The 24,683-nt window shown below is 46.6% G+C and overlaps 1 protein-coding gene across 4 annotated transcripts in view; it reads right to left on the bottom strand.

Moving 5' to 3' along the window:
* PPM1F (protein phosphatase, Mg2+/Mn2+ dependent 1F) overlaps positions 1 to 18,885 on the bottom strand; it is a 170,291-nt gene extending 151,406 nt beyond the window's left edge. Inside the window, exons 1-2 of one of the 4 annotated variants that reach the window (XM_078667881.1) lie at positions 18,797 to 18,885; positions 11,751 to 12,035 (exon numbers count right to left, since the gene is read on the bottom strand). In XM_078667881.1, the coding sequence (XP_078524007.1) occupies positions 11,751 to 11,968 (218 nt within the window). In that variant the 5' untranslated portion in view covers positions 11,969 to 12,035; positions 18,797 to 18,885. Of the gene's footprint in view, positions 1 to 11,750; positions 12,036 to 12,994; positions 13,263 to 18,600; positions 18,734 to 18,796 lie in introns of those variants that run through there. The other 3 variants (XM_078667884.1, XM_078667882.1, XM_078667883.1) reach the window with 3 other exon arrangements.
* Positions 18,886 to 24,683: the final 5,798 nt, after the last annotated feature.

Raw genomic sequence — 24,683 nt, 5'->3', positions numbered from 1 at the left:
CCTGTCCTACAGCTGCCTGCTGTTTGGAATGCACATCTACACAGTGATGTTTGGTAAATGTATGTGGTGTAGCCCACGTGGCTGCTCTACAAATGTCTTCCAAAGGAATGTTACCTAGGAATGCCATGGAGGCCCCCAACTTGCGTGTGGAGTGCGCCCTGGGGGGGACCGTTAAAGTGCGTTTAGCCTTCTGATAACAAATCTGAATACATTTAACGATCCACCTGGCTATTCCAGCTTTGGAAATAGGGTTGCCTTTGTGCGGTGCTGAGAAGGCAACGAAAAGTTGCTGTGTCTTTCTAAAGTGTTGTGTTCTGTCAATGTAGTACATTAATGCCCTTTTAACATCCAGCGTGTGGAGCATTCTTTCCGCTACTGTTTCTGGGTTTGGAAAGAATGCGGGCAGTTCAATCGTCTGATTGACATGAAACTGTGACACCACCTTTGGAAGGAACTTGGGGTTAGTGCGGAGCACTACCCTGTTTGAATGGACTTGAATAAATGGCTCTTGTATTGTGAGCGCTTGTAGCTCACTAACACGTCTGAGAGACGTGATAGCAATGAGGAAAGCCACTTTCCATGTCAAGAACTGAACCTCACACGAATGCAGAGGCTCAAAAGGTGGGCCCATCAACCTAGTGAGGACCACGTTGAGATTCCACACTGGAGCGGGTGGGGTCCTGGGAGGAATGACCCGCTTCAGCCCTTCTAGAAAAGCTTTAATGGCAGGCACCCTGAAAACAGAGAGATGCTGCCTGTTTTGAAGATAAGCCGCTATGGCGGATAAGTGTATCCTAATGGAAGCGTATGCTAGATTGCATTTGTAAAGATGCAACAAATAGCAGATGATGTCAGGAATGGATGCATCTAGCGGGTTTATGTTATGTGCTGTACAATAAATGACAAACCGCTTCCATTTTGCTGCATAGCAAGCTCTTGTAGTGGGCTTCCGTGCCTCCCTGATGATGTCCATGCATTCTGGAGGCAGGTTAAGGTAGCCAAACTCTAAGACCTCAGGAGCCAGATCGCCAGATTGAGCTGGTGCGGATCTGGATGCTGAATGTCGCCATGGTTCTGCGTCAAAAGTCTGGGTGTGAGGTGCAGCCTTTGATGCGGTACCACGGAGAGTTCTAAAAACGTGGTGTACCATGGTTGGCATGCCCACGTTGGAGCAACCAGGATGAGCGTCATCGAGTGTTGCTTTAGCTTTCTTGCCACCAGCGGTATTAGAGGTGCTGGGGGAAAAGCGTACGCAAGTCTGCCTGACCAGTTCATCCATATCGCATTGCCCTGCGATTGTGGGTGAGGGAACCTGGTGGCAAAGCTTTGGCATTTTGCGTTTTCCCTTGTGGCAAACAGGTCTATCTCTGGATGACCCCACTGCTGAAAGTACGGGCGGAGTACTGATGGATATAACTCCCACTCGTGCATCTGGTGGCTGTACCTGCTGAGCAGATCCGCCATCTGATTGTCCTTGCCCGGGAGGTGTTCCGCCATGAGGAAAATGTTCCTCTCAATGGCCCACTTCCACATGCTCTGAGCCAGGTGAGACAGCTGTGGAGAGTGCGTACCCCCCTGCTTCTGGATATAGTACATGGCAGTCATGTTGTCCGTCCGGATCAACACGACTTTGTTGCACAGATGTACCTTGAAGGACTTGAGTGCCATGAAGATTGCTATCAACTCTAGATAGTTGATGTGCATCTTCTTTTGCTGTGTTGTCCATAGTCCTTGCACAGTGTAGTGGAGCACATGAGCTCCCCAACCCTGGAGAGAAGCGTCCGTCGTCATGATGATCTGCGGCACAGGCTCTTGGAACGGTCGGCCCTTGCAAGGTTGTGTGGATTCCACCAATGCAGAGAGCTGTACGCCCGACCAGTCACCAACACTAGGTCTTTCAATTGTCCTTGAGCCTGTGTCCACTGATGCGCCAAGCATTCTTGGAGCGGACGCATATGCAACCTTGCGTGCGGGACTATGAAGATGCAGGAGGTTATCATGCCTATCAACTGCATAAACACTCTCGCTGGGAGCGAGTGTTGCGGTCTGAACCTTTGGATGAGCGACTGGATGTTGTCGATCCTCACCTGGTTCGGCTGAGCCGTAGCAGTCAGAGTATTTATTGTCGCGCCCAGATACTGCCGCACATGGGCTGGCTGAAGGTGCGACTTTGGATAGTTCAGTGAGAACCCCAGACTGTGAAGGAGGTGAATTGTGTGGGACATGTCTGCGGCGCACTGCTGTTCCGACTTCGCTTGAACGAGCCAGTCATTTAGGTAAGGGTAGACATGTATGTTCTGTCTCCTGAGGTGCGCCGCCACGGTCGCCAGACACTTTGTGAACACTCTGGGGGCAGTGGTCACTCCGAAGGGTAGGACCTTGAACTGGTAATGCCTGTTCTGTATGGTGAACCTGAGGTATTTCCTGTGGGATGGGTGGAGTGGTATGTGAAAATAAGCATCCTTGAGGTCCAAGGTTGCTAGGAAGTCTCCCTGGTTTAACAATGGAAGAACCTGCTGCAGTGTTAACATATGAAAATGTTCTGAGAGGATGTACAGGTTGAGGGGACGTAGGTCCAGAATGGGTCTGAGTGAACCGTCCTTTTTCGGGATTAAGAAGTACAGGGAATAAACCCCTGTGCCTTCTTCCTCCACCGGCACGAGCTCTATTGCGCCTTTTTGCAGCATTACAAGAACCTCTTGCTGCAATAAGTGCAAGTGCTCTGCTGACATAGGTCGTTGTCTTGGGGGTATGTTGGGTGGAGTGGACGTCAACTCCAAACAATAACCGAACTGGATAAGTTTCCTTACCCACCTGTCTGTGGTGATGGACGTCCAGACTGGCAGGAACTGCTGAGTCTCCCCCCCGACAGGTGTTGGATGGTCGGGGGGCAGTGACAGAGAGTCACTGTTTGTTGGCAGCAGAGGAACGGGAACTATTGTTGCCTCTGCCTCTGCCCTTGGCGCTGTTGCCTCTGTAACAACCTCTATTCTGTTTTGGGTAAGAGGCCTGGGCGCCTACTCTGCCGAAATGTGACTGCTGTGCCAAGTGTCCTCTGGTAGCACCACGCGCACTTGAGCGACGAAAAGTGTTTCCTCTGCATTGCTGAGACTGAAGTGCCCCCATGGACTTAGCCGTCTCAGTAGCTTTTTGATCTTCTCGAGGGTGGTGTCAACCTCAGGCCCAAACAGTCTGTTTGGATTGACGGGCTGGTTGAGGATAGTCCTCTGTATTTCTGGCTTGAACCCTGAGATGCGGAGCCATGCCTGACGCCTCAACATAACACTTGTGTTCACTGCTCTTGCCGCTGTATCTGCCACGTCTAGCGCACATTTAATTGCAGCGTTAGAAATGAGCTTGCCCTCTTGTATCAGCAACTCAGCTCCTTCTTTAAACTCGTCTGGAAGGTGTTGCAAGAGCTGCTCTAAGGTGTCATAGTGCGCCCTATCATACCTAGCTAATAGGGCTTGTGTGTTAGATATGCGCCATATGTTGGCTGCCTGCGCAGCCACCCTTTTGCCCCCTGCCTCCAGCACTTTTGACTCTTTGTCCGGGGGAGGAGCTTCACCCGTCGTCTGCGAATTCGCCCTTTTGCGGGCATTTGAGACCACCAAAGAGTCTAGAGGCAACTGGCCTCGTATATAAGTAGGGTCCCCAGGTGCCGGCCTGTACTTTTTTTCAATTCGTGGGTTCACTACCCTCGCTCTGGTGGGTTCCTTGAAAATGTCTGTGGCATGCTTGAGAACCCCCTTAAGCATTGGAAGTGTTTTCACAGTTTTTTCAGAGGCAGAGAAAGTATCAAACAAAAAGTCAACTTCCACAGGGTCGGCATGCATCTCCACCTTATGGTTTGCAGCCGCCCTTTCAATTAAAGCATTAAACGCCGCCGAGTCTTCAGTTGGAGAAGTTTTCACCCTATACATCTGTGGGTCACCGACCACCTGTTGGTCCCCCTGATCACCAGAGTGTACCCATCAGTCCTGCTGCTCATCAGGGTCAGTATTGTCTGGGAAGTTATACCCCTGATCTGGTTCATCCTCATCTCCATTTGAGCAAGTGGGTGAAGGGGTAGGACTCCGCCTAGGCCGTTGTGGAACGGGTTCAACAAGTTCTGGCGTGTCTGGTGCAGGCTTTTTCTTCTTTAGAGGTATTACATAGGATTCCACAAGCTGGGATGTAATTTTCCTCTTGTAGAGCGTTAATCTACCCGTGTCGGCGTCGATAAAATGCTCCTCTTGGTCGTCAGATAAAGGTGGTCGACCAAAGCCTCCACTCAGCTGAGTCTGCCGCAATGGCTCCGAGTCCTCGGGCACCGTACGAGGTGCAAAAGCCTTCGGCGCCACCTTCGGTGGTAGCGTATAGAGGATCGGCATGGAAGTCTTATTCAGTGGAACACTTGTCCTCGGTACCGAAGGTGTGTTCGGCTCCGACGCCTTGACACTCAACCGTTTCAGGGAGTCCGAGACTTGCTTCGTAAAAGAAGCTGACTGCTTCGTCGATCCGACCGACGACCTCTGTCCACTCGCAGGGGAAGAACCGAGCGTCGACGATTTTTCCTTGGGTGGCGGAGGCGCGGACGCACCTTCGACAGCTGCGCTCTGCTTCACCGTCCCGGCCTTAGTCGTCGACGTCGCAGACTTTGGAGCAGCAGATTTATCTGTGTGCGTCGGGGATCCAGACTTCGGCTCGGTGCCCCTCGCTGACTTCGCTTCAACTGTCCGTTTGCCTGTCGGTGCGGCAGTCTTGGTTGAAGGTGTCTCGACAGTCTTCTTTGACTTCGACTCGACCATCTTACTCGACACTGGCTCGACGACCTTCTTCGAGCCGGCCTCCTTGGCCCCTTTCGGCACCTTAGCCTGTTCGACAGCCTTCTGCGGCTTCGAGGGCTCCGAAGACGACGGTTTCGATGTAGTCCCAGACGTCTTCGGTATCGATGGTTTGTCGGCCATCTTTGTTGTTTTCGATTCCGATGGTTTCGGTTTCGATTTGTGTAATGGAGGCTCCGCTGGTATGTCTGTAGCCGGGCCAGGAGGCGGGGCCGAGGACTGAGGAGTAGGGTCGTGGGTAAGGCCGTGTGGCGATCCCGTGACCTGAGCCTTAGTAAACGTACGCACGGGGCATAGCTCTTCCTCCGAGCTATCTTCCCCGGCCCCATAAACTTCCTCGTCGTCCCCTACCTCCTCGACGCGTTCGTCTAGGTCCAGGTCCTCAACGGGTTCTCCGTAGTCGGCCTCGACCTCCGCCGATGTAGGTGAGATCTGCAGTTGAAGCTCTTGCTCGTCTGCTTCGGGGTCGCCAAAGATGTCCGCCGGCGCCGGTCGATGGGCCTCGAGGCGCGCCACGCGCCTAATCTTGAGCGTCTTCTTCGACCTGAATCTTGAACAGGCCATACAGTTGGCCTCGTTGTGGTCCGGCGACAGGCACTTGTTGCATACAGGATGCACGTCGATGTGTGGGTACTTCGAACCGCACACGGGGCAGTACTTGAACGGGCTCAGTTCCATCGTAGCGTCGTCAGGGTCTTGCTGCGTCGACAGGGCCTCGATGACCGAAGAGTCACCCGACTCCTCAGATATCCGACTCGAAGAGTTGGAGTACACACGAGACCGAACGCGAACAATACCGACGAAGTAAAGAAGGCCTTTAGGCCTTAAAGAAATTGTAGGTAGGTAGCCTATTGGCTTCTAGCCTGCAACCCCTACACCTCAATTCAGTATTTAGGGGACTCCGGTGCCGGAAAGCAAATCCTACCGACAACAAGAAGTAGGGCCAAAGAGCCACAAAAGCAAGAACTGCAAAAAAGCATCTCACTTGGCACCAGCCCTTTCGACCTGTTCGCCTATTAGGCAATTGCACCAAAGTCATCTCACTCTAAAGCTGCTGATGCTCCAAAGCCTGGGAGAACTGCCAGCCCTTATGCAAAGACACAGGAATTCCCATGGAACACCAGAGCTGTTTCCCAACATCTTGCAGGTAACAAAGACTGAGCTGTGAGGCTACAAATCTGCGAAAGCCAGACACCGGGAACCACCACTGTACCACCTTGTCCGAGCTAAAGTGTGCCAATGCTGTCAACATGGTCCCCAGACAAACCAGACACAAAGCCCACCTTTGGTCTTCCCGCTGTGGACTTCGACACAACCTGCCACATCTGTTTGAAGGCCCCCCTCTACCATGACCGCTCGCAGTGATAAAAATCCAATGCCAAAGGACATCTTTGCACCAATCACCCCAGGCCCGTGAAGAAGAGGACTCAAGGTGTTTCACCCCACCCTGAGCATTGTGAGGTTTGAGCAGGGCCGGACTGGGAATCACAACCGGCCCTGGCAAAGTGCTCGGCCGGCCCCCCCACTCCACTCGAGGGGGTTGGAGGTGCCGCCGAGCTCTTAGCTGGGGCCGGTTTTTGGCCGATTTTGGTACACGGGCGATTTTGCAGCTATGCTGCAAAAACGGCCCTGTATCAAAAACGGCTCCCAGGGGCCCAAAACCGGCCACCACCCGTGCGGCACACCGGGGGATTGCCCGGTGCCCACTATCGCCAGTCCGGCCCTGGATCTAAGGTCCTCCCACCCCACGTTCTTTCAGCCCGACTTGACTCCTAGTCCGACATTGCAGCATCTGTTCCCGAAGGGGAACATCCTTTACAACGCAACTGTTACAATGAAATACCTTTACGACGCAACCATTACAATGCAACTTTTACAACAACTTGCGCTGGGGGGCGCTCTAGGGTAGGGAATAGTTTCCAACACCTACCCTACTATCCACGGGGACTGGAGTTGGAATAGTAAATTAAACTATTCACTATCCAGCGCCCCCCAACGCAAGTCGTTGTAACGACTTGCGTTGTAAAACTTGCGTCGTAAAGGCATGGTTGTAACGTCATACATCCGTTCCCGAAGGCCAATCCCCATCCACTTGCATCAGGCACCCATCACTGTTTTGCACCATTGCACCCGGCTGCCCTAGTGCTGCTGGAGGTGACCTGCAAGTGCTGCCTTGGACTTAGCCCCATACACACCTCAAGTCCCGGAGGACAGTCTTGTAAGTTGCTGCAAAGAGCTTAATGCCGCAATTTTTTTTCTTTCCATAGGATCACAAACTCTGAAAAATGAACTAAGTTCCGACTGTTTAAACGCAAAGGTACTTCTCTTGAAAAGCGTACCTACCAAATTGTATTCATTCTGATGCCTAAACATATATAAAGATACGTGTTATTTTCATCAATCATTGTGGATCTCCTTATTGAGTCGTGTGCTTCATTTATTGAATGTTGTGCATATCTGCAGATGTCTTACACTCCTCTCTAATAAACCTAAGGCTGCTCGACAACACTAACCCCCCCCTCCCCAAAAAGAGCTCCTTTGGATTGCTAGAGCAAGCACCGGTCAACTCTTACGGGGACACCTGCACTCTTTGCAGGGGTTGAGAGTTAGAGGAAGGGACGTTGAGTGGAGGTGTCTGGTGGGCTGATGGGAGTTCAGGTGGTAGTTTAAGTAGGTGGGTCCACAGTTGTGTAGGGCCTTGTATGCATGGGTCAGAAGCTTGAACTGGCATTTTTTTCTGTACAGGGAGTCAGTGGAGTTCCCGGAGTTAGGGGGATGATGTGGATTTGTCTACAGAGATCCAGGACAAGTCTAGCTGCAGCGTTCTGTATTGTCTATAGTCATCCAAGGATGTGAGCTCTGATCTCTTCGTAGATAGCGGTGCATAGTCAAGTCGGCTGGAGATGAAGGACTACGTAATGGTGCATCTTAAGCTTTGTGGTAGCCATTTGAATATCTTGCGAAGCATGCAGATGATTGTGAAGCGGAAGGAGACTGAGTTAACCCGAGTCCTCATGGTTAGCTTGTTGTCCAGAATGATGCCTTGGTTTCTAGCGTGGTCAGTAGGAATAGGTCAGTGTTCTGAGGGCCATCAGGATGTGTCCCATGGGAAGTTTTTGTTTCCGAAAATCAGTTCCTCGAGCTTGTCCGTGTTGAGCTTCAGGCAGCTGTTGTTCATCCAGTTGGTGGCTGTAGGAAGCTGGCTCTTTATGTATTAAATCGAAACGCGATATGCTGTGCAAAGAAACAAAATACTTGCCTAGGATTACATATTGAGACCAGTTTATGGTTAAGGTACATTACAGTTAGGCCAAGTAGAATATTCAAGTTACTAGACATGTAGGTCTAGTAACATTTTTATGATTTTTCTAGTCCTGACTAGGCAAGAGCAAAAATAAACTCAGGCAGCCTAGTTAAGGGGTGTGAAGAATGCAAAGGATCAGCCCCTTTTACATTAAAGTCCTATTGTGTGATTATTGTAGGAAGGTGGATATCTGACTATATGGTTACCCCCATGTGTTACCTAGTGTTTAGCTGGTTTTTGACTTAGTTGGCCTGGGATCCTGCTATTCAAGACCCCAGGCTATCTGCTCTCTCTGTAAAATGGACTCCATGTACTTTAAGTACATACCTAATTGGGATTGGGTCACCTCTGTGAGCCCTGTATAGTGTACCATAGGTACCCAGGGCATAGGTGCATCCAAGGCCTACCCAGGGCTGCAGCATGAATTATGTCACCCCTGGCTGGCCATCCAAACTGTCACCACAGGCTGATCACTCCACTTGGGCAAGGTCGTGTAATCACCCCTTGCTTAGGTATAGTATTCCTATATCTACCCTTATTTATAGACACATATAAACCTATAAGTCACTCCTATGGCAGGCCTTGACAATCCTGAAGGCAGAGTGTTTGGTTTTATGTGAGAGGGTGCCCTAGCATGAGCTGAGCCTGTCTGCAGCTTTCGGAACCATGTCCTTATAGCTGTTCTATGATATAGCCATACCAAATACTCTTAAGTGCATTATAATCCTCGCGGTTAATGCTAACTTTCGTTTGGCTTTATCAAAACATGTCGTGTAAGGTGTCAAACACTTTCTTTAGAATACTACAGACCCCCCCCCCCCCCCCCGCCAGTTCTGGTGACAGGGGTAGCATTCCACTCTTCTAGTGGGAGAAGACATGTAGTTACTGCTTTACCCGGTTAAAGTTAAACAGAGCCTGCTGCTGGACGAAACTCCGGCAGGGGAGTCCTGGACAATAGGTTTCCTGTCGAAGGAGGTGCTAGCACCTCCCCAGACAGCCTGTAGTGGATTGGTTGGGGCAGGGTGGGTTCAATGGAAAGATGCTTTTCCAGACACTGCTTGGGGCACACAAGGTGCTCCATGCATAGCCCGGTTCAAACCAGTTGCTGGGGCACTCCAGCCCCAGCGCGAAACTGGACAAAGCGAAAGGGGTGTAACCACCCCCTTCTCACGTTCCACCCATAGGAGGGACCTAGCAGGTAATCCAGCCCCTTAGTTTAGTATAAAGATAGGAGCTGTGTCTAGAGACATTAGATTATCCTGGAAAGAAACTCTGAAACGAAACTCTTGGACGTTCCACGTCAACTGGAAGACTGAAGACATCTCCCTTGTGGTCAAGGAGTGACCACCCTGTGCAAACAGGCACCAACAGTAACTTGCCGGTTTGCTTTGTCGACACTCCAGCCGTAACCCGAAGACTTAGCGACGCAGGAACTGGACTTCCAGACTTCTCGGACTCCGACCCACATCCACAGCAAAGCTGAGATCCGTGGCGAACACGAGAGACGTGGGACCGGACATCCTGAACTACCTGCTTTTTGCTACCTGTGCAGCTTCTGAGGTACCCTCGAAGTTGTGCTTTGGGGTTTGAAAAGCCCCAGACCCGAGCAGCATTTGCACCGAAGCTCAGCCCTCCACACTCCAGGAGTTCCGCATGGGGCCTGCGCCTGCATTTCAGCTCGACGCGTCTTCGCGGTTGCTAGCCCGTTGGCTAGTAAGCCCTCTGAAGACATCTTTGTGAAACTACACCGCTTGCCTTGTTGCTCCGGGCTTGCTCCAGCTTCCCTGCGAAGGAGAAGCTCCTCAGACCTTGCTGGTCTGAACTGAAGCCAATCTTCCCATCCCGCGTGGATTGCATTTGCCAAGGTTTGTTGGGTCCAAACCGGATACCGACACCGCCAACAGCTAGATCCGTCATGGGACAGCTCGACTCCAGCTCGTCATCGACGCCACCTCCTGGTCCTCGTGGCTGCAGAGACAAGCTTCACCTTTTCACCTGATTGCATCTCGACATCGCCTGGTTCCTTCCTAGTCACTGGCTAGTGACCCAGACTCTGTCCCCTCTGCTTTCAGATTCTTCTCGACTCCGATCCACCCAGACACTTTTCTCCTGGTCGCCTGCAGCACTTTCTTGCAGCTCTCCATAGGAAACAACGACGAAACCCGACACAAAAGAACACCTATGCAGCCGGCTTCCCTGGGTGAGGTAAGTCGAGTACTCCGGTGCTCCCGTGGGTATTAACTATCCAAGTGTCCTAGTTTAACAGGGTTTTCTCGTAGTCCAGCCGGAAGTGTCCGAAATCTACTACTTTGTAACTTTTACGTTCCCATTGAAACTCTATGGTAACTCGCGTGTGTGTTTAGACACTGCACACGCTTACTGTGGGCCTCCTACTTCCAAACCCTTGGTTGTTCAGTGTAGCCCCAGCGATATCCTAGGCCCTAGGCCTACTCACCTTTCCTGAAGTGGTCCTTATACCACTTATTTAGTATATGGTTCATGAGGCCCCTAGGGCAGAATTGTATTTGTGCAACTTATAGTATGCTTATTGAGTAACTTGTGCTGTATCTCGAACTCTGACCTCATAAAGAGTCCAGATGGGTTGTGTTAGTAATAAATACATATATTTTTTATATATACCTTGTGTGGTGTCCTTTCAGTTGATATTCAAGGGATTATTATTGGTAAAACAGCTGGCTTCACATGCTCTCTGAAGTTTTAGCTTAAGACTGCTTTGTCCATGCTACCACTAGGATAGCTGGTCTATAAGGTTGACTATACAACCATCACCATAAGGGTTGTTTGGACTGGTGCAAGGTGCCCACTAGAATAGTGGACATCATATACCAGGCCAACTTCTCACAGTTATCCCAATAGCCTTTCTTATCATTGCTGCAACTTGCATCATTCACTCTGGAGACATTTTGCTTCAAGTTGGTGAACTCTTTAACTTATAATCTTTTGCTGCATCTACAAAAAGCCCACTGGTGGTGTGCTGTTTTGCTCCGGAATGACCGTTGGTCACTACCACGCATCTCTCCCTTCAAACTCATAGTTATAACCCATAGTTTACAGCATTAATATGTTTGCCTCACTTTATCCCATTCACCAACATTTGTTGAAATCCTTTTTTCTTTAGCCAAGTCTATTACAGTACAGCATCCTTGAACAGGTTTAGTACCAGCCCAGTTACTTTTCCACAAGCCCATTTATAAAATATACACATCCATCCCACTGAATTTAATTTGCAGCAACATTTTACCAATCGGGTAAGCATTTGCAGCAAATCTGGAGAAGTAGTCTTAGTCAAAGCTGCTGAGAGTTGTGTGGCAAAGAACAGAAATGGAAATATAAAGGCCAATATATATATATTCGTTGCACTCTTATCAACTTAGTAGTTACTCAGGTTTTACCGCAGAACCAATCTACTCCATACAGTCATGCAGAAAAAACAGGACAGCCAGAAATATGGTAGCCCACTAGCTTGAACACACTGTACCAGCCCTGCCCTTTACAAACAAGTAAATAATCCAACTTCAGCTGAAGTCAGAATGTTCACCCAAAGTCGACAAAAAGTAGTCTAAGCGGTCCTCCATCTTCATGGGTGTGCCATGTCTTACCTACTACCCAGCAGCTTCAGTGCCATCTCAATCACTTCCCCTTCCACTTCCGCACTGCTCAGCATTTTGGTCGTGTGGCTCACAGGGAGAGGGTCCTCTGGTCCCAGTGGGCTTGGGAACTCGTGCAGAAAGGAATCCAGGAACTTCCGCGCCATCTCTGGCTCAGCTGACTCCCTGTTCGTTCCAGCAGCAGGCCGTGTAGTTTCATGGGTGGTCATGTCTGCAGATAAGTTTCCACCCAGACTATGGTTTACGCTCTTCCAACATCATGAAGCTGGGAGAGCGCTGCAGAGAAAAACAGAAGCAAGATTAGCAAAACTTATATTATGTTGGTCCAGCCCCACCAACTCCCATGTAATGAGATCTACAAGCACTTGGACAATCACTGGTCCTGTATCCCGTCAAAATTAACTCAGAAAAATCTAGCAACTAAACCTAATAAAAACACTCTACTTATGCAGTCTACCTCTTCAGGCACCACGTTATCAAAAAAGTTATGTTGTGTAAAGGAAATGCCGGTTAATATAATTGTGGTGTTTTTGCTACCCTGATTACATTCTTATGGCAGACTTTTAATGAAGACCTTCCTTTCAAAACGTGACTAACACATACATCTCGTTGTGGAACAAACACAAAAAAAATAAAAAAGTTAACCTTTTTGCATAACTTCCATGAAATTCCGCGGATAATTATGTGCTGATAACCATTTTATGTTTTGCCGCATGTACACGAAAACCGTGTCTACTGCAGCAACACATGTTGCAAAAACGAAACTTGCATTAAAAAATTCTGAATACGTCGAAAACAGCCGAAAAGAAACTTGGAAAGATCACGTCTGCACACATTTTTGTACTAAGGTGGATTTGATTAGAGTGAATTTATCTCGTAGTGAAATGTATCTTGCAATACGGGAAAACATGGGCCTAGGCTAACTTAACCCAACAAATTTCACTACGGGCGAATATTGAGAATTGCAAACCTACAGTTATGACGCATCTCTGTTATATATAATGATTACTACAATCCACAGATTGTTTTCCTCTTAGAAGAGAGAGCGCGAGGCACGCAGGGGGCAGGAATCGATATTAGAAAGCTAAAGAATGTGCAGCGGACAGCGGGCCCGTTGTGCTAACATGCCCGGCCCAGGAATGCAGTTCATTCTTGCCGGCAGATGCAATGAAGACTGAACGCACCTAAAACATCAGGGTCACCGGCGGTGCGTTCCCACCACGGCGATTACTCACACACCGACAGCTGAAGGCTCCTTCCTGGTCTCGGTGCTGCGGCACCACCGCCCTTGCCTCCTGGCAACCGAACTTAAACCGCATCTCAGCCCAGCATCCCTCCTGGGCCACAGTATCATGTCTTTAGGAAGCGCCCGTGGTCCCCGCGGAGGTCGGGGCACAGAAACGCTGTCCGGGCTGTGGGCAGAGGCCAGATGGCCTTTCTGGGCTGCAAATGCTATCAGCACAGGCCATCTGGCACACTGCGGTTCCTTCATGGAGTGACCCCGCCCAACCCCCTTCTGCAGCAGAAGTTACAAATGGAAAGATTTGGGTAGGAAGTGCCTCGCAAGAGGAAACGCTCGGCAGGAAGCGGCGAACAATAAGGGTTGCGGTGCTAGGGCTCTTTAAAGGGGAACCAGCGAGCTAGTGACATCTCACTAAGATAAGACACGGAAGGAGTGCCAGGGAACGGGCTTGTGCAGCGCACGGCTCCTAAGAGACATCATAAGGCCCAAACAGGAGGGGGGTGTGAGGGAGCAGGTCAGCACTGTAACACTGAGATGGCTGCAAGGGAACATGTAGTGCTACAGACAAATGTGCAGGTAAAACCAACACATACATGTGGCATGCACACGTCTTCTAGAGAAAGGGATCACAGCACTAACTGAAGAGCACATTGCAGGTCTACATATAACAAGACCCCGAAGAAAGGGTATTCGGCCCCTTATTCTGCAATTTTGAAGCGAAATATGTGTTAAGGCATACACTATTAATTCTCACTTCAAAGATCCCAGATACCTAAACATTTGCATTTAAAAAGTCGGTTATTTTTTGTGTAATAGCTAATTCCTGAAAAGAAAGTATGTATCACAAACGGAAAGTTTTACCTTAAAGGCCCTCTCCAGACCAGAGAGCCCTATTGTAACGTGGTGCAGCTGATATGCTCATATAAGGAGAACACAGGGAAAACTCGTAAAAATTCGTCGTCATTCCCCGTTTTGAAACTCTTTGTCTAATTTTAGAAAATAAATGTGGCTGGTGCAATTTGAAACCCTGCCTGGCTTTCAACATCCTGCCATCAGGACACATGGACTTGTAATGGATAAACAAGGCTTAACTAGCAGCAGTCAAGCATATGGCTGCATCGTAATTTGTCTGGAAGACACAGTACAGTCATAACTGGCAAAGCAGACAGGACATAACAGACTAGCATGCACCACAACAGGCAAAGGATAACAGGCCAAGAGCAGCCTAGCACTTGACTCCAAATGATAGGCAAATTATTTTTTTAAAAAGGGGGCGGCGACGAAGAGCCAATGCGAAAAAATGACGGACAAGACCGTTAGTGGCAGGCCAAGTAAAAAGTATAATGGAAAAACAGAAAATATCACCAGCCAACTCTGGGCACAACTGTAAACGCACACAGAGGACAGGCTAGCAGTCAGCACAACACCACTACAGAGACAATACTGCTTCACTAATGAGGAAAGCATTCAATAATCACAGCAAATTATCATGTGTACTCTACTGGAAGAGGGAGACATCTTACAACGGAAACCTTTGAATACATACAAATCTTTACAGCGCTTCACGTTACAAGTGGCTGTGCAAAGGACTTAATCATGTTTTTTGTTGAGATGAATTTCCACTTGTCCATTCAATGGCCTGTGCAGACCTTCAAGACGTGCATTGCTAACCAGGATTACAGAAATTAGGAGATGGTTTTATGATCTATGTTGGTGTGTTGGGGGGACTGCTGTTCAGTTGCAGCACTGCCAACTACATGGCTGTGGAGCTGTGGTTCGCATAGGAGTGTGTCTGGATTCTGTCTAACTTGCTCTGTTTGGGAAAGGCAAACTATAAGTGTACTTGGAAATATTTTCTGTACTAAGTGCTGATTGGCGGGATACCTGTAGGATGTCCGACGATAGCCGACTAGGAATAGTGGATGTATGTGGGGTAAAGGTCTGTATGTGTTTTTATTGGTTTATAGTGCATGCTTAATTGGTGATATTTGTAGCATAGCAGCAGATAAACATAAGTAGTGTTGTACATGTGGAATGTTCAGTGTATAGCTCATAATGTGCTACACCTAACAGGAAAATAAACAGGTGTCAGAAACAACAGTGGATGGCTTATAATATAGTCAGTTACTCAAAAACGAATGCAGAGTGTGCGTGACAGAACAAATAACAGCCAATCCATACCAGTTCTGTTGTGATTCCATGGGAACATATTCGTTGTGTGAATGAGTGGCTGATTAATGAGACATAACAAGTGCCAGTGCTGTACTCTGCAGTGGCAAGAAACCACTAAGTCGACCGCTTATTTTAAATACTTATGTGGCATTCTTGATGGGCGGACGTATGAGTGAGGAAGCTGAAATGATTCTGGGGGACTCAATCATAGGTATTAGTTACCACTCAAGTAAGTGTGTTAGTAGGTTTTGGAACTTAAAGAAACATATATAAAGCAGAGATTTACTCTTTAGATGTCAATTATTGGATAGTGGTTTGAATGTTTAGTGTAAACAGACATTATCTTTTAAATGATTAAACTGCATAGTGGACACACATCTTGTTAAGGCTTTGTGTAGGGAATGTGATCGGATGCATGAGCTTACCCATTTACATCATTATGTTGGGGTGCACCCTGGTCCATTGCTTATATCTGTGTGGATGTACAGATTCGAGGCATCAATGCGAGTTTGAAGAATGGGATGCAGAGAATACTACAGTACCTCTTCATGTATGAAGCATGTTATGCATTGTACAAAATAAACTTCGAAATCAACTCATGAAACAGTAGAAGAAGGGAATAGAATTGATCAGTTAGTTTACAAAGCATGCGCTCACCAAATGAACAAACCACTAAGCTCTATTCCAAATCTCAGACAAAAATAGACCCAGCACAAAAAAGTAATTTTTTAATTTTTTTTTTTAATAAATTGTCCTGTGTAGTAAATATACTTTTCTTTCAAAGAAATAAATTAATCTCCAAAAACATCACAAAACATATTTTTGTCTGTAGTGTGCCACAACAAATGTGCTTTGGGTATATGAACTGCATCTTTAACAGTATGGAGTGCAGTGAGAAAGCACTTGTAACACCAGGCATTTACACGTAAGGATTACCCTTTTGGGATATTACACAAGGGAAGTTGTCTACAATACACAAATGAGTGAAATTCACAAAAGTTGTATTAAATCTTCTCTAGGAAGGTTAAGCAAGGAAAGCTTGTAGCATATATATTACGAAATCTACAATCACTGAGGAACTAGTTCAGTGATACCCAAAGAATGGCCCGGGGCCGCATGTGGCCCTCTTGACCATTACATGCAACCCCCTGATCAACATCAGCACTGGGCTGCTGTTCACTTGACTCAGCACAAACACTAAAAATATGTTAAATAAACAGGCAAGCCTATATTTAAAGGTTAATTAAAGTTAAAGAAAGGAAGTAACTAGGTTGTCATGCACCATTTAAATTTAATAACACCTTCATTATCAAAGCCATCGTGCAGCAAAAGTGTCAAATATGATACGGTCTCTTAAAATTCAAACAATGTGCATTTCATTAACATGCAGAACCATTTCACCTTAGTACATCAGATATCAGAACATTGAGAAGTATTTTTTTCAGAGAGTTTTCAAATATGAATGTAGAAGCATTTATTCCCCCCACTAACAACTATGCCAATAGTGAACTAACAGGCTATGTTATTTGCACTCTTAGGGCAGCGGGGGTTTCTATTACACACGAACATTATAGTTTAATAACATCAAAACACAGGAGAAGATTTTGTACAACGCACATGCTGAAGTTATGTATTTCGAGCTCCTCTTCAATGTTATGATGAAGAAAAAGGAGGAAAGTGAAATAAAACAATTGCCTAGGATCACACATTTTGGTAAAGTGGGGATGCTGTGATGAATACCAGGTTTACTGGTTTCACATTGGGCGATTCTGCCACTAGAAGTAAACGCTTTGCTTCCCCTATACTCACCATACCACCCGCCCAAAGACCGCCACCCTGCTGGCATAAATGCAACCCTCAGTCACATTACAGTCCAAACTCACTTGGCCCATGGTAAAATGTTTGAGAGTACCTATGAACTGATGGATCTAGCCAAGCTAGTCAGGGATTACGGGCGTTTGTCCAGGTGTGAAATCCATCTAGTCAGTGGGAGCATCTTCCCAATTTCAGATTTCCATCAAGCCAAGAGCTCTATATTTTAACGTTTTAACCACTTGGCTGCTAAGGGGTTTTCCCCTCCTGTGCTACAGATTTATGTTCCCCATTATACATGACGAGTTGACCTTGTCATGAGCACAAATTCATTGTGCCTCATGACGAGTTCACCTTGTCATTAGCATGCAAGTGGTTAATAAACTGTTTTCACTAATTCAGTCACTGTCTCTGGATCCCTCTTCACTTACCCTCCCAAACTCTCTCTCCCCATATTAGTCTACTGCTAAGTGACATATCTATTACAAGATCTTACAGAATCCCTCCCTCTACATTAAAATGCGTACTCTTTACCCGATTTTGTAATTAAAAAAAAAAATGGTTCATCACAAACAAACATTATAAGCTAGACTTTTACAATAATCAGATCACTGCAGTACTATCATTTACACCATTTCTCAGTTTAAGTCAGAAAACAGCTTAAAATAGTTATCCACCCAAAATAGACAAAATATGTACTTAAAACATCATCAAAATATTTAACTGTTCAACAACCTTAACATTAAATGTACGGCAAAGCAGGAAACTGGAAGAGGGTCCGAATCTAAGTATTATATTCCATGCAAAAATCAATTTTTAATATAAAAATTGCAAACACATGAAGGATAAATAATATACTATTTCCAAATGTTAACAGTGTAGCCTGGTGCATGACTGCCAAGCAGAAGGAGAACTGCCCTGCTCAGCCTAAAAGCCAGGCGAGGGGGAAGGTAGTTGCAAATTACCCCTATGGTGCCATCTAATCGGTGACATACAAGTGGAATAATTTATTTTTATAAATTTATTTTATGCATTTTTATATAGCGCGGACTTTACCCAAAGGTGTCAGAGCGCTTCACAATAGGAACAGTAGTGAAATATGAGGAAAAATTACAAGTCAGTATGTTCCAAAAGCAAACGTTACATAAGCAATAGTGACAATTATGCATGTATGGAGAGCAAACCAAATACAAGAGGTAGCAAACGATACTTTACAAGAGGGAAAAAAGTGACGTCTGTATGTTACAAAAGCGTACAAAGCACAAGCAGAGGTATAAAAATGCACTAAATGGCAGATACTAAGAACACAAGAACAAACGTTACATTACATGAGGCAATGGTGGCAATTGTGCATGTATCAAAAGCAAACAAAATACAAGAGGTGGCAAACGATACATTACAAGAGGGAAAGTGACGTGTGCATATTACAAAGGAGTACACAATACAAGTAGAGGTTTAATACTGCAATAAATGGCAGGCTCTCAAACCCAAAAAACACATTGGGAAGGCACTTCTATAGTCATGGAGAACAGAATTTCCTATAATGGAAGGAATTCCTTCAGATAATAGAGAGGTATCATACTGCAATAATCTTGCAGATACCACACGACTTACAGAGTTGCGCCCGCAGTCTGATGTCAGTCCCCCAATAGGCCTGTGCTCCACTCCCTGGGCACCAGTGTAGACAGCTGGGGTCGTAGGGCAGCTGTCAGCCGCAGCCCTGTTCCCCCTCACCCCTGTGGGCGGCTACAGCTGGACCGAGACGGTCTGTCATCTCGCGGCTTGGACCCCCCGCCCGTGACTGACTCACCGTGGGTCCTCCACCAGCCAGGCCCGGCCCGCTCCACGCTGCGTGGCGCCCGCCCACTGGCGGAGACCGGGGACGGCTCGGAATAAAGTGTTTTGTACACCAAAGGGGCACGTGCGGACTCCGCAGCCAATCAGCGCCCGAGGAGCCTGTGCAGCACGCTAGGATTGGTGAAGGTGCCAACGATGCTCCAATCCTAGGTTATTTTAAAGATTACGCAGCCCGCCTACTCCCCGAATATGTCTAGCCGTGGGATTGGCTGTCGTGAATGCCGGAAGTGCTGACATTATTTATAGACTAATGTCACGCTCTACACGAGTAACAACGGACAATAGGCTGAAACTACGGATTGTCCTTGTTAGAAATGGCAGGTGGTTGCCTTGCACCAGAGGCTTTAAGCCTATCCCCGGTTTCCACAGCAGTCTATTAAATTAGGGTCTCTTCCCATTATTGAAAATTCTATTGTCCATGACTATGGCAGTGCCTTCTGGCAGTTTGAGTGTTTACCATTTATTGCAGTATTATCCTTGTACCTGTGTATGGTACCCTTTTGTAACTTGCACACGTCACTTTTCTCTTGTAACACACTGTATGTTACCTCTCACATTTTTTTTATTTTTGTTTTATTTTTTGCTTTTAGATACTTGCTCAAGTGCCACCATTGCCTACGTAACGTTTGTTCTTGTGCTGGAGTGTCTGCCATTTATTGCAGTATTATACTTCTACTTGTACTTTGTACGCTTTTGTAACCTGCACACATATCACTTTTTTCTCCTGTAATGTACCGACTGCTACCTCATGTATTTTGGTTGCTCACTATTGTCACTTTTGATTCATGTAACTTAACGTTTGCTTTTGTAATTTGTTCACTTGTAATTTTCTCCTCATGTATCATTACTTTTCCTATTGTGAAGCGCTCTGACACCTTCGGGTAAAGTCCGCGTTATATAAAATCGCATAAATAAATTTGCATCACTTGTCGCCCCCCAAACATAAGCTCTGTGTAATAAGTGGAGAAGTGTGGCTCAATGGTTAGAGCAGGCAGACCTTGATGCAAAGCTCTGGCCAGGGACCAGGGTTCGATTCCAGCCACGGCGGGTCTCCGGCTCATTAATTCCCCTGACTGGATATTCTCGCCTCAGTGCCTGTTCTGATCATGGGTCCCACGCTGCAACTCTGGGCAATAGCTTGCTTAGTCTCCACAACGGTCCCAAAAGCGCTGGGATGCCTGGCTGCACCTGGGGGGTGCCCAGGAGTGGACATTTCCCAGGAAAGCCAGGAAGGGTTCCTAAGCGGTATACGGACAGCGCCGGGACACCTCCGGTGGAGGTAGCTGTGCGCTTTACAAATTACGACATAAGTGCCTCTATCGTCCAGGAGCAAAGTAGGCTATAGCCCCCACCCCCTCGGTTCCCGTGGCCTTCTCCACTGTCTCCGCACCCCCACATAGGGAAGACTTCACTGTTGATAAAATCTTTTAGCGTCACAGAGCTCTGTGTGCTCTATAATATTTTCTCCATGGATACTGTAAACTTTAACCCAGGCAGTGCTTAATTTGAGCCGATGGGGCCACCAGCACTTATTTTTACTCGTCAGAAGTTGACCCAGAACAAGAAAGCGAAAAAACACAAAGCGGAAAGACTAACACAAAGGGAACAAGCATTGGCATAGCCAATAGGTCTCGCCTTTGGGACCTTATACGTGTTTAGCCATGCAACAGTTGATGTTGTTGCTCCAAAGATATTGTGCTGGATAACTAAACACGTATAAGGTCCCAAAGGCGCGACCTATTGGCTATGCCTAAACCCTCTACTATAGCAGCTAGAGGTGTTGTGGGTGTTGCACTGTGCCAATTGGCTGATAAGGCACTAAATGTTGACTCTTGTGGGCTTCGTCTGTCTTCAGGTTTGCAGAACAGAAAGAGCTGAGGCGTGTAGGCCTACAGCTGACAACTGAGCCAAGTGCGTGAAGGAGACAGATGATAGAATGAATAAAATGTGGAAAACCAGAAAAGTAGAGGCATCAAACAGATAGAGGTACAGAGAAAGATAAGAAAGTAAAAATCAAAGAGGGAAGAAAAGAAAAAGATTGCTAAATATAAATGGTGAAATGAGGAAGGGAAAAAAGGAAGGAAATAAGTATGAATGTGTAATATCGTGGCCAGGGCCTGGGGCAGCGGGCATAAAGACACACGGAGGCACAGTTGGATTAGTGGCCATCTCCAAACCGAGCCACGCCCAGAGGCCTGGGCTATTCATTTAGTCTAACACGTAGTGCCAGCGTACGCCAAGCCAACTCATTAAGGTATGCTCACAGGGGGCGGTGGTCTAGCGGGACCACCACCCAGTACAGGAGGAGACGTGGACTGTTCCACTGTCTCCACAACATTACATTATGGAAGGATAAAACAAATAAATGTGAAGGGAAGAGTAGAAGGAAGGGTGAAACAAAAGAAGGGTGCAAAGAAGGAAGTGTGGAAGGAAGAATTAAAATAGGGACAGAAGGAAAGGGGGTTGGAGGAAAAGAGGAAAACAAAGAAGGGTGAAAGAAGGTTTGGAAAGATGAAAGGACGAGTGAAAGGATGGATGAATGAAAAGAGGACTGTAAGACTGCTGGAACAAAAGGATGAATGGAAGGGTGGAAATATGGAAGAGTGCATGGAAGGGACAGGGAGTTGGGTGGCTGGATGAGTTGAGAATGGAAGGAAGAAAGGATGGGTGAATGGATGAACAGTGAAATGATGACTGGGAAGATCAATAGAGGACAGGAAGGAGGGAAGGGTGAAAGGATGAATGAGTGAATAGATGGGTATTAGGTGAAAGGATAATAGAAGAGAAAGTGATTGATAGAAAAATGTGTGGGTGGATGTAAAAGGTGAAATAGTGGATAAATGGGTCGTGGATTGATGAAAAGGTAATTGAAGAAATGGATTAATAGGTGGATGGGAGGGGAAAGGATGGATGGGTGTATGAAGTGGAAAGGACGAATGGATTAATTGATGAAAGGAAGGGTGGAAGGGAAGTTTTGTAAGGAAGATTGGGCTAGCTGATGTGCTTGCTCGTTGTCATTGGACATAGGATTCAAACTGGTAGGTATCTTAATTGTATGCCACTTTCTTTGTTGAGAGTGAAAGTATCTTGTAGTTACTGTGAAGCAAAATCTCGCAGGGGCAAAAAGGTAAGTAAACTAAGAAACTTTGCAAACTTCACAAATTAAAAAAATGGCAAGTCTGCCAGTGTAGGAACTTGCACAGTTGTAAGTAGCATCTCGTTGGTGACTAGAGAAGTGGTTAGTGCAAACATTTATTTATTGAATTTAAGAAAGGGTACATTTAGCAGAGCGTGCACTATAGAAATGAAACGGTCAATTGAACCCAGACAATAATATACCAAGAACGGTCCATGAAGCCGGGGCTGGCATGTGTTCCTTCTGAACAGAGTGGATAGAAGACAAATGAGAGCAATGAGGAGCATGAGATTTCAAACTCCTGAACTGAGTAGAGACAAAGCACCACAAGCATTGACAAAGCCAAAAGGTTTTGCAGATGGGCGAGCTATTGGCTTTGTCATTGTCTTTTACCCATGTTGTACAGCAGCACGCCTGCCGTGTAGCATGACTGAAAGAAGAAACAAAAGTGGTATAATGCCAGCGGTGCTGGCTGTGTAATAACTTTTGTCAAAGCACTACAATGCAGCACTCAGCTATTTTTAAAATAATTTTAAGCCATGCAACATGGCTAATAGTTATGGGAAAATTGCTATGACGGCCGGCACTGTTTATTATGTTATTAGGGAAAAGGTTTGAAACACGTGTACATGTATATTGGTTTTCCATATCGTGACAGTGAAATGTGCGTGCCTTGCTTTGCTTGCTGGTGCACTCAATCTCTACACATGCACTCAGTGGACAGAAGAGAATGTGTGTATATATATATATATATATATATATATATATATATATATATATATATATATATATATATATATATATGGATCAATTTCTGTTCCCAGTTGAAACCACAGAAGTAACGGACCACCACACGGCTTGCAGAGTGTCACAGCGAACTTTTATTATCCATTTTGCAGCAGTTCAGGTAGGCATGACGCGTTTCGGGCAGGGATATATATATATACACTTGCCATGCTTTGCAATATGAGCTACTCATAGAACCCGGGGTTCAGCTGGTGAGTGGTAAAGTCCCTGCACTGACCTCTGCTTTCTGTTTGGAATTATTAGTACAGGCCTTATTTAATGGATGTCTGGGCTCTGCTTTTCTAAGCTCCATCCATAAATTATCATCTATTCCCTTTCAAACCAACCCCCTCCACAAACAGTCACCTGTGAACGTGGATCATTTCACCTAGCAGCATAGCGTACTACTATTGATACATTAAATACAAGCCATGTTTTCTAAGGCTCCTCAGCTGGGCTACAATCTGGAGTATCTCCTGCTTGACATACTGCAAACATACCTTATAGCACTAATGAGCTCTGTGCTCAGGCCCAGCCTGGTGCAGCCAAATATGTGTTTGGTGTGGCTCCATTATTTCCAACTAGCACATTATAGTGCTTTTTAGGTCTCGCGACCTATCGATGCGCGCATGCGCATCGAGCGGAGCGAGAATTCAAGCGACGAAAACATCATGAAACCACCAGCTTTTTCATGGCGTTTTCATGAAGTTCATGTGAACCACGTGTTCAAACATGAACGCGCATCAGCCTCCCTCCATTTGCCGCACAGCACATCAAAGGGCTTCGCCCAGCGTGCGCTCTGCGGCTTCTCGGCTTCTCCTCCCCTAATTACAGCCTTCCTTGCATTTCTCCTCCCCCTCCCCAGCCAGCTTCCCCCAGGCCATGTTCCCTCATCCCTCGCACCCCCTCCTCCTTCAGCTTGAGCTGCGTGAACACGAGGGGCACTATATTGTTTTGACTTGTTGGTGAAATTGGTGAAAACTAAAACTTGTTACTTGCTCGTCACTCCCGTGGGCTGTGCTGTGAGTACTCTGCAGCTTATCCCCTTTCACAACAAAATATCCCTTTCTCACCCGTCTGTTTCTCCCCCACTCCACCTGTGTTGCCGTCTCACTCATGTGCTTTCTTTCTCAGCAGAAAGACATTACATGTCAGACAAATACTCCATAGCCAGGGTTTCAATTAGCTGTTGATGTTTGGAACAGCATTGCATCACAAGCGACAGCAGCTTTCTCTTTTCACAAAAACGTACTTGGCTGCAGCAAGAGTACAAACGTTTTGCATTTTTAAACGTTCCTTGGTGGATCACTTCCCCCTCCTTCGCTCCCCTTCTCAATGAACCCCTCCTATCCCTGCATCCTTCTCTGACTCCGTCTCCCCATTCGATCACACTCATCTCTGTCCTTCCTCCCCTTTTTGACCAGCCCTTTCCGTCATCAGCCAGGGTAGCAGCCGGGTACAATATGTCCTCTTTGACACCCTGCCGTGCAAGTCGTAGGGACTTGCATAACATACGTTACTTTGCTGCACATATATTGTCAAACTCCTAGAAGAAGATAGTGCAGTATCATTTAATTTTTATATATTGCTGATAACCATATAGACAGTGCAGCACACAGAAGGACTAAACTATTTAGCAGATATCAAGGCAAACGTTTTTTAAATTATTTTTAAAAAGCAGCAAAAAAAAAACAAGCATTGGCATTGCCAATAGGTCTCGCTTGTGGGACCTTATAAGTATTTAGTTTTGCAGCACAATATCCGATTATGCAACAAGGATATTGTGCTGCAAAACTAAATACTTCTAAGGTCCCACAAGCGAGACCTATTGGCAATGCCAATGCTTGTTTTCATAGCGCTCGAATGCACCTCAGCGCTATTTCATCATAACTTTCAGCCATGCAACACAGCTAAAAGT

This window comes from Lissotriton helveticus, chromosome 11 (genome assembly GCF_964261635.1).
Source record: "Lissotriton helveticus chromosome 11, aLisHel1.1, whole genome shotgun sequence".
NCBI classification, from domain to species: domain Eukaryota; kingdom Metazoa; phylum Chordata; class Amphibia; order Caudata; family Salamandridae; genus Lissotriton; species Lissotriton helveticus.
Note: the sequence above shows the minus strand (reverse complement) of the source record. Positions and strands in the feature narration are given on the sequence as shown.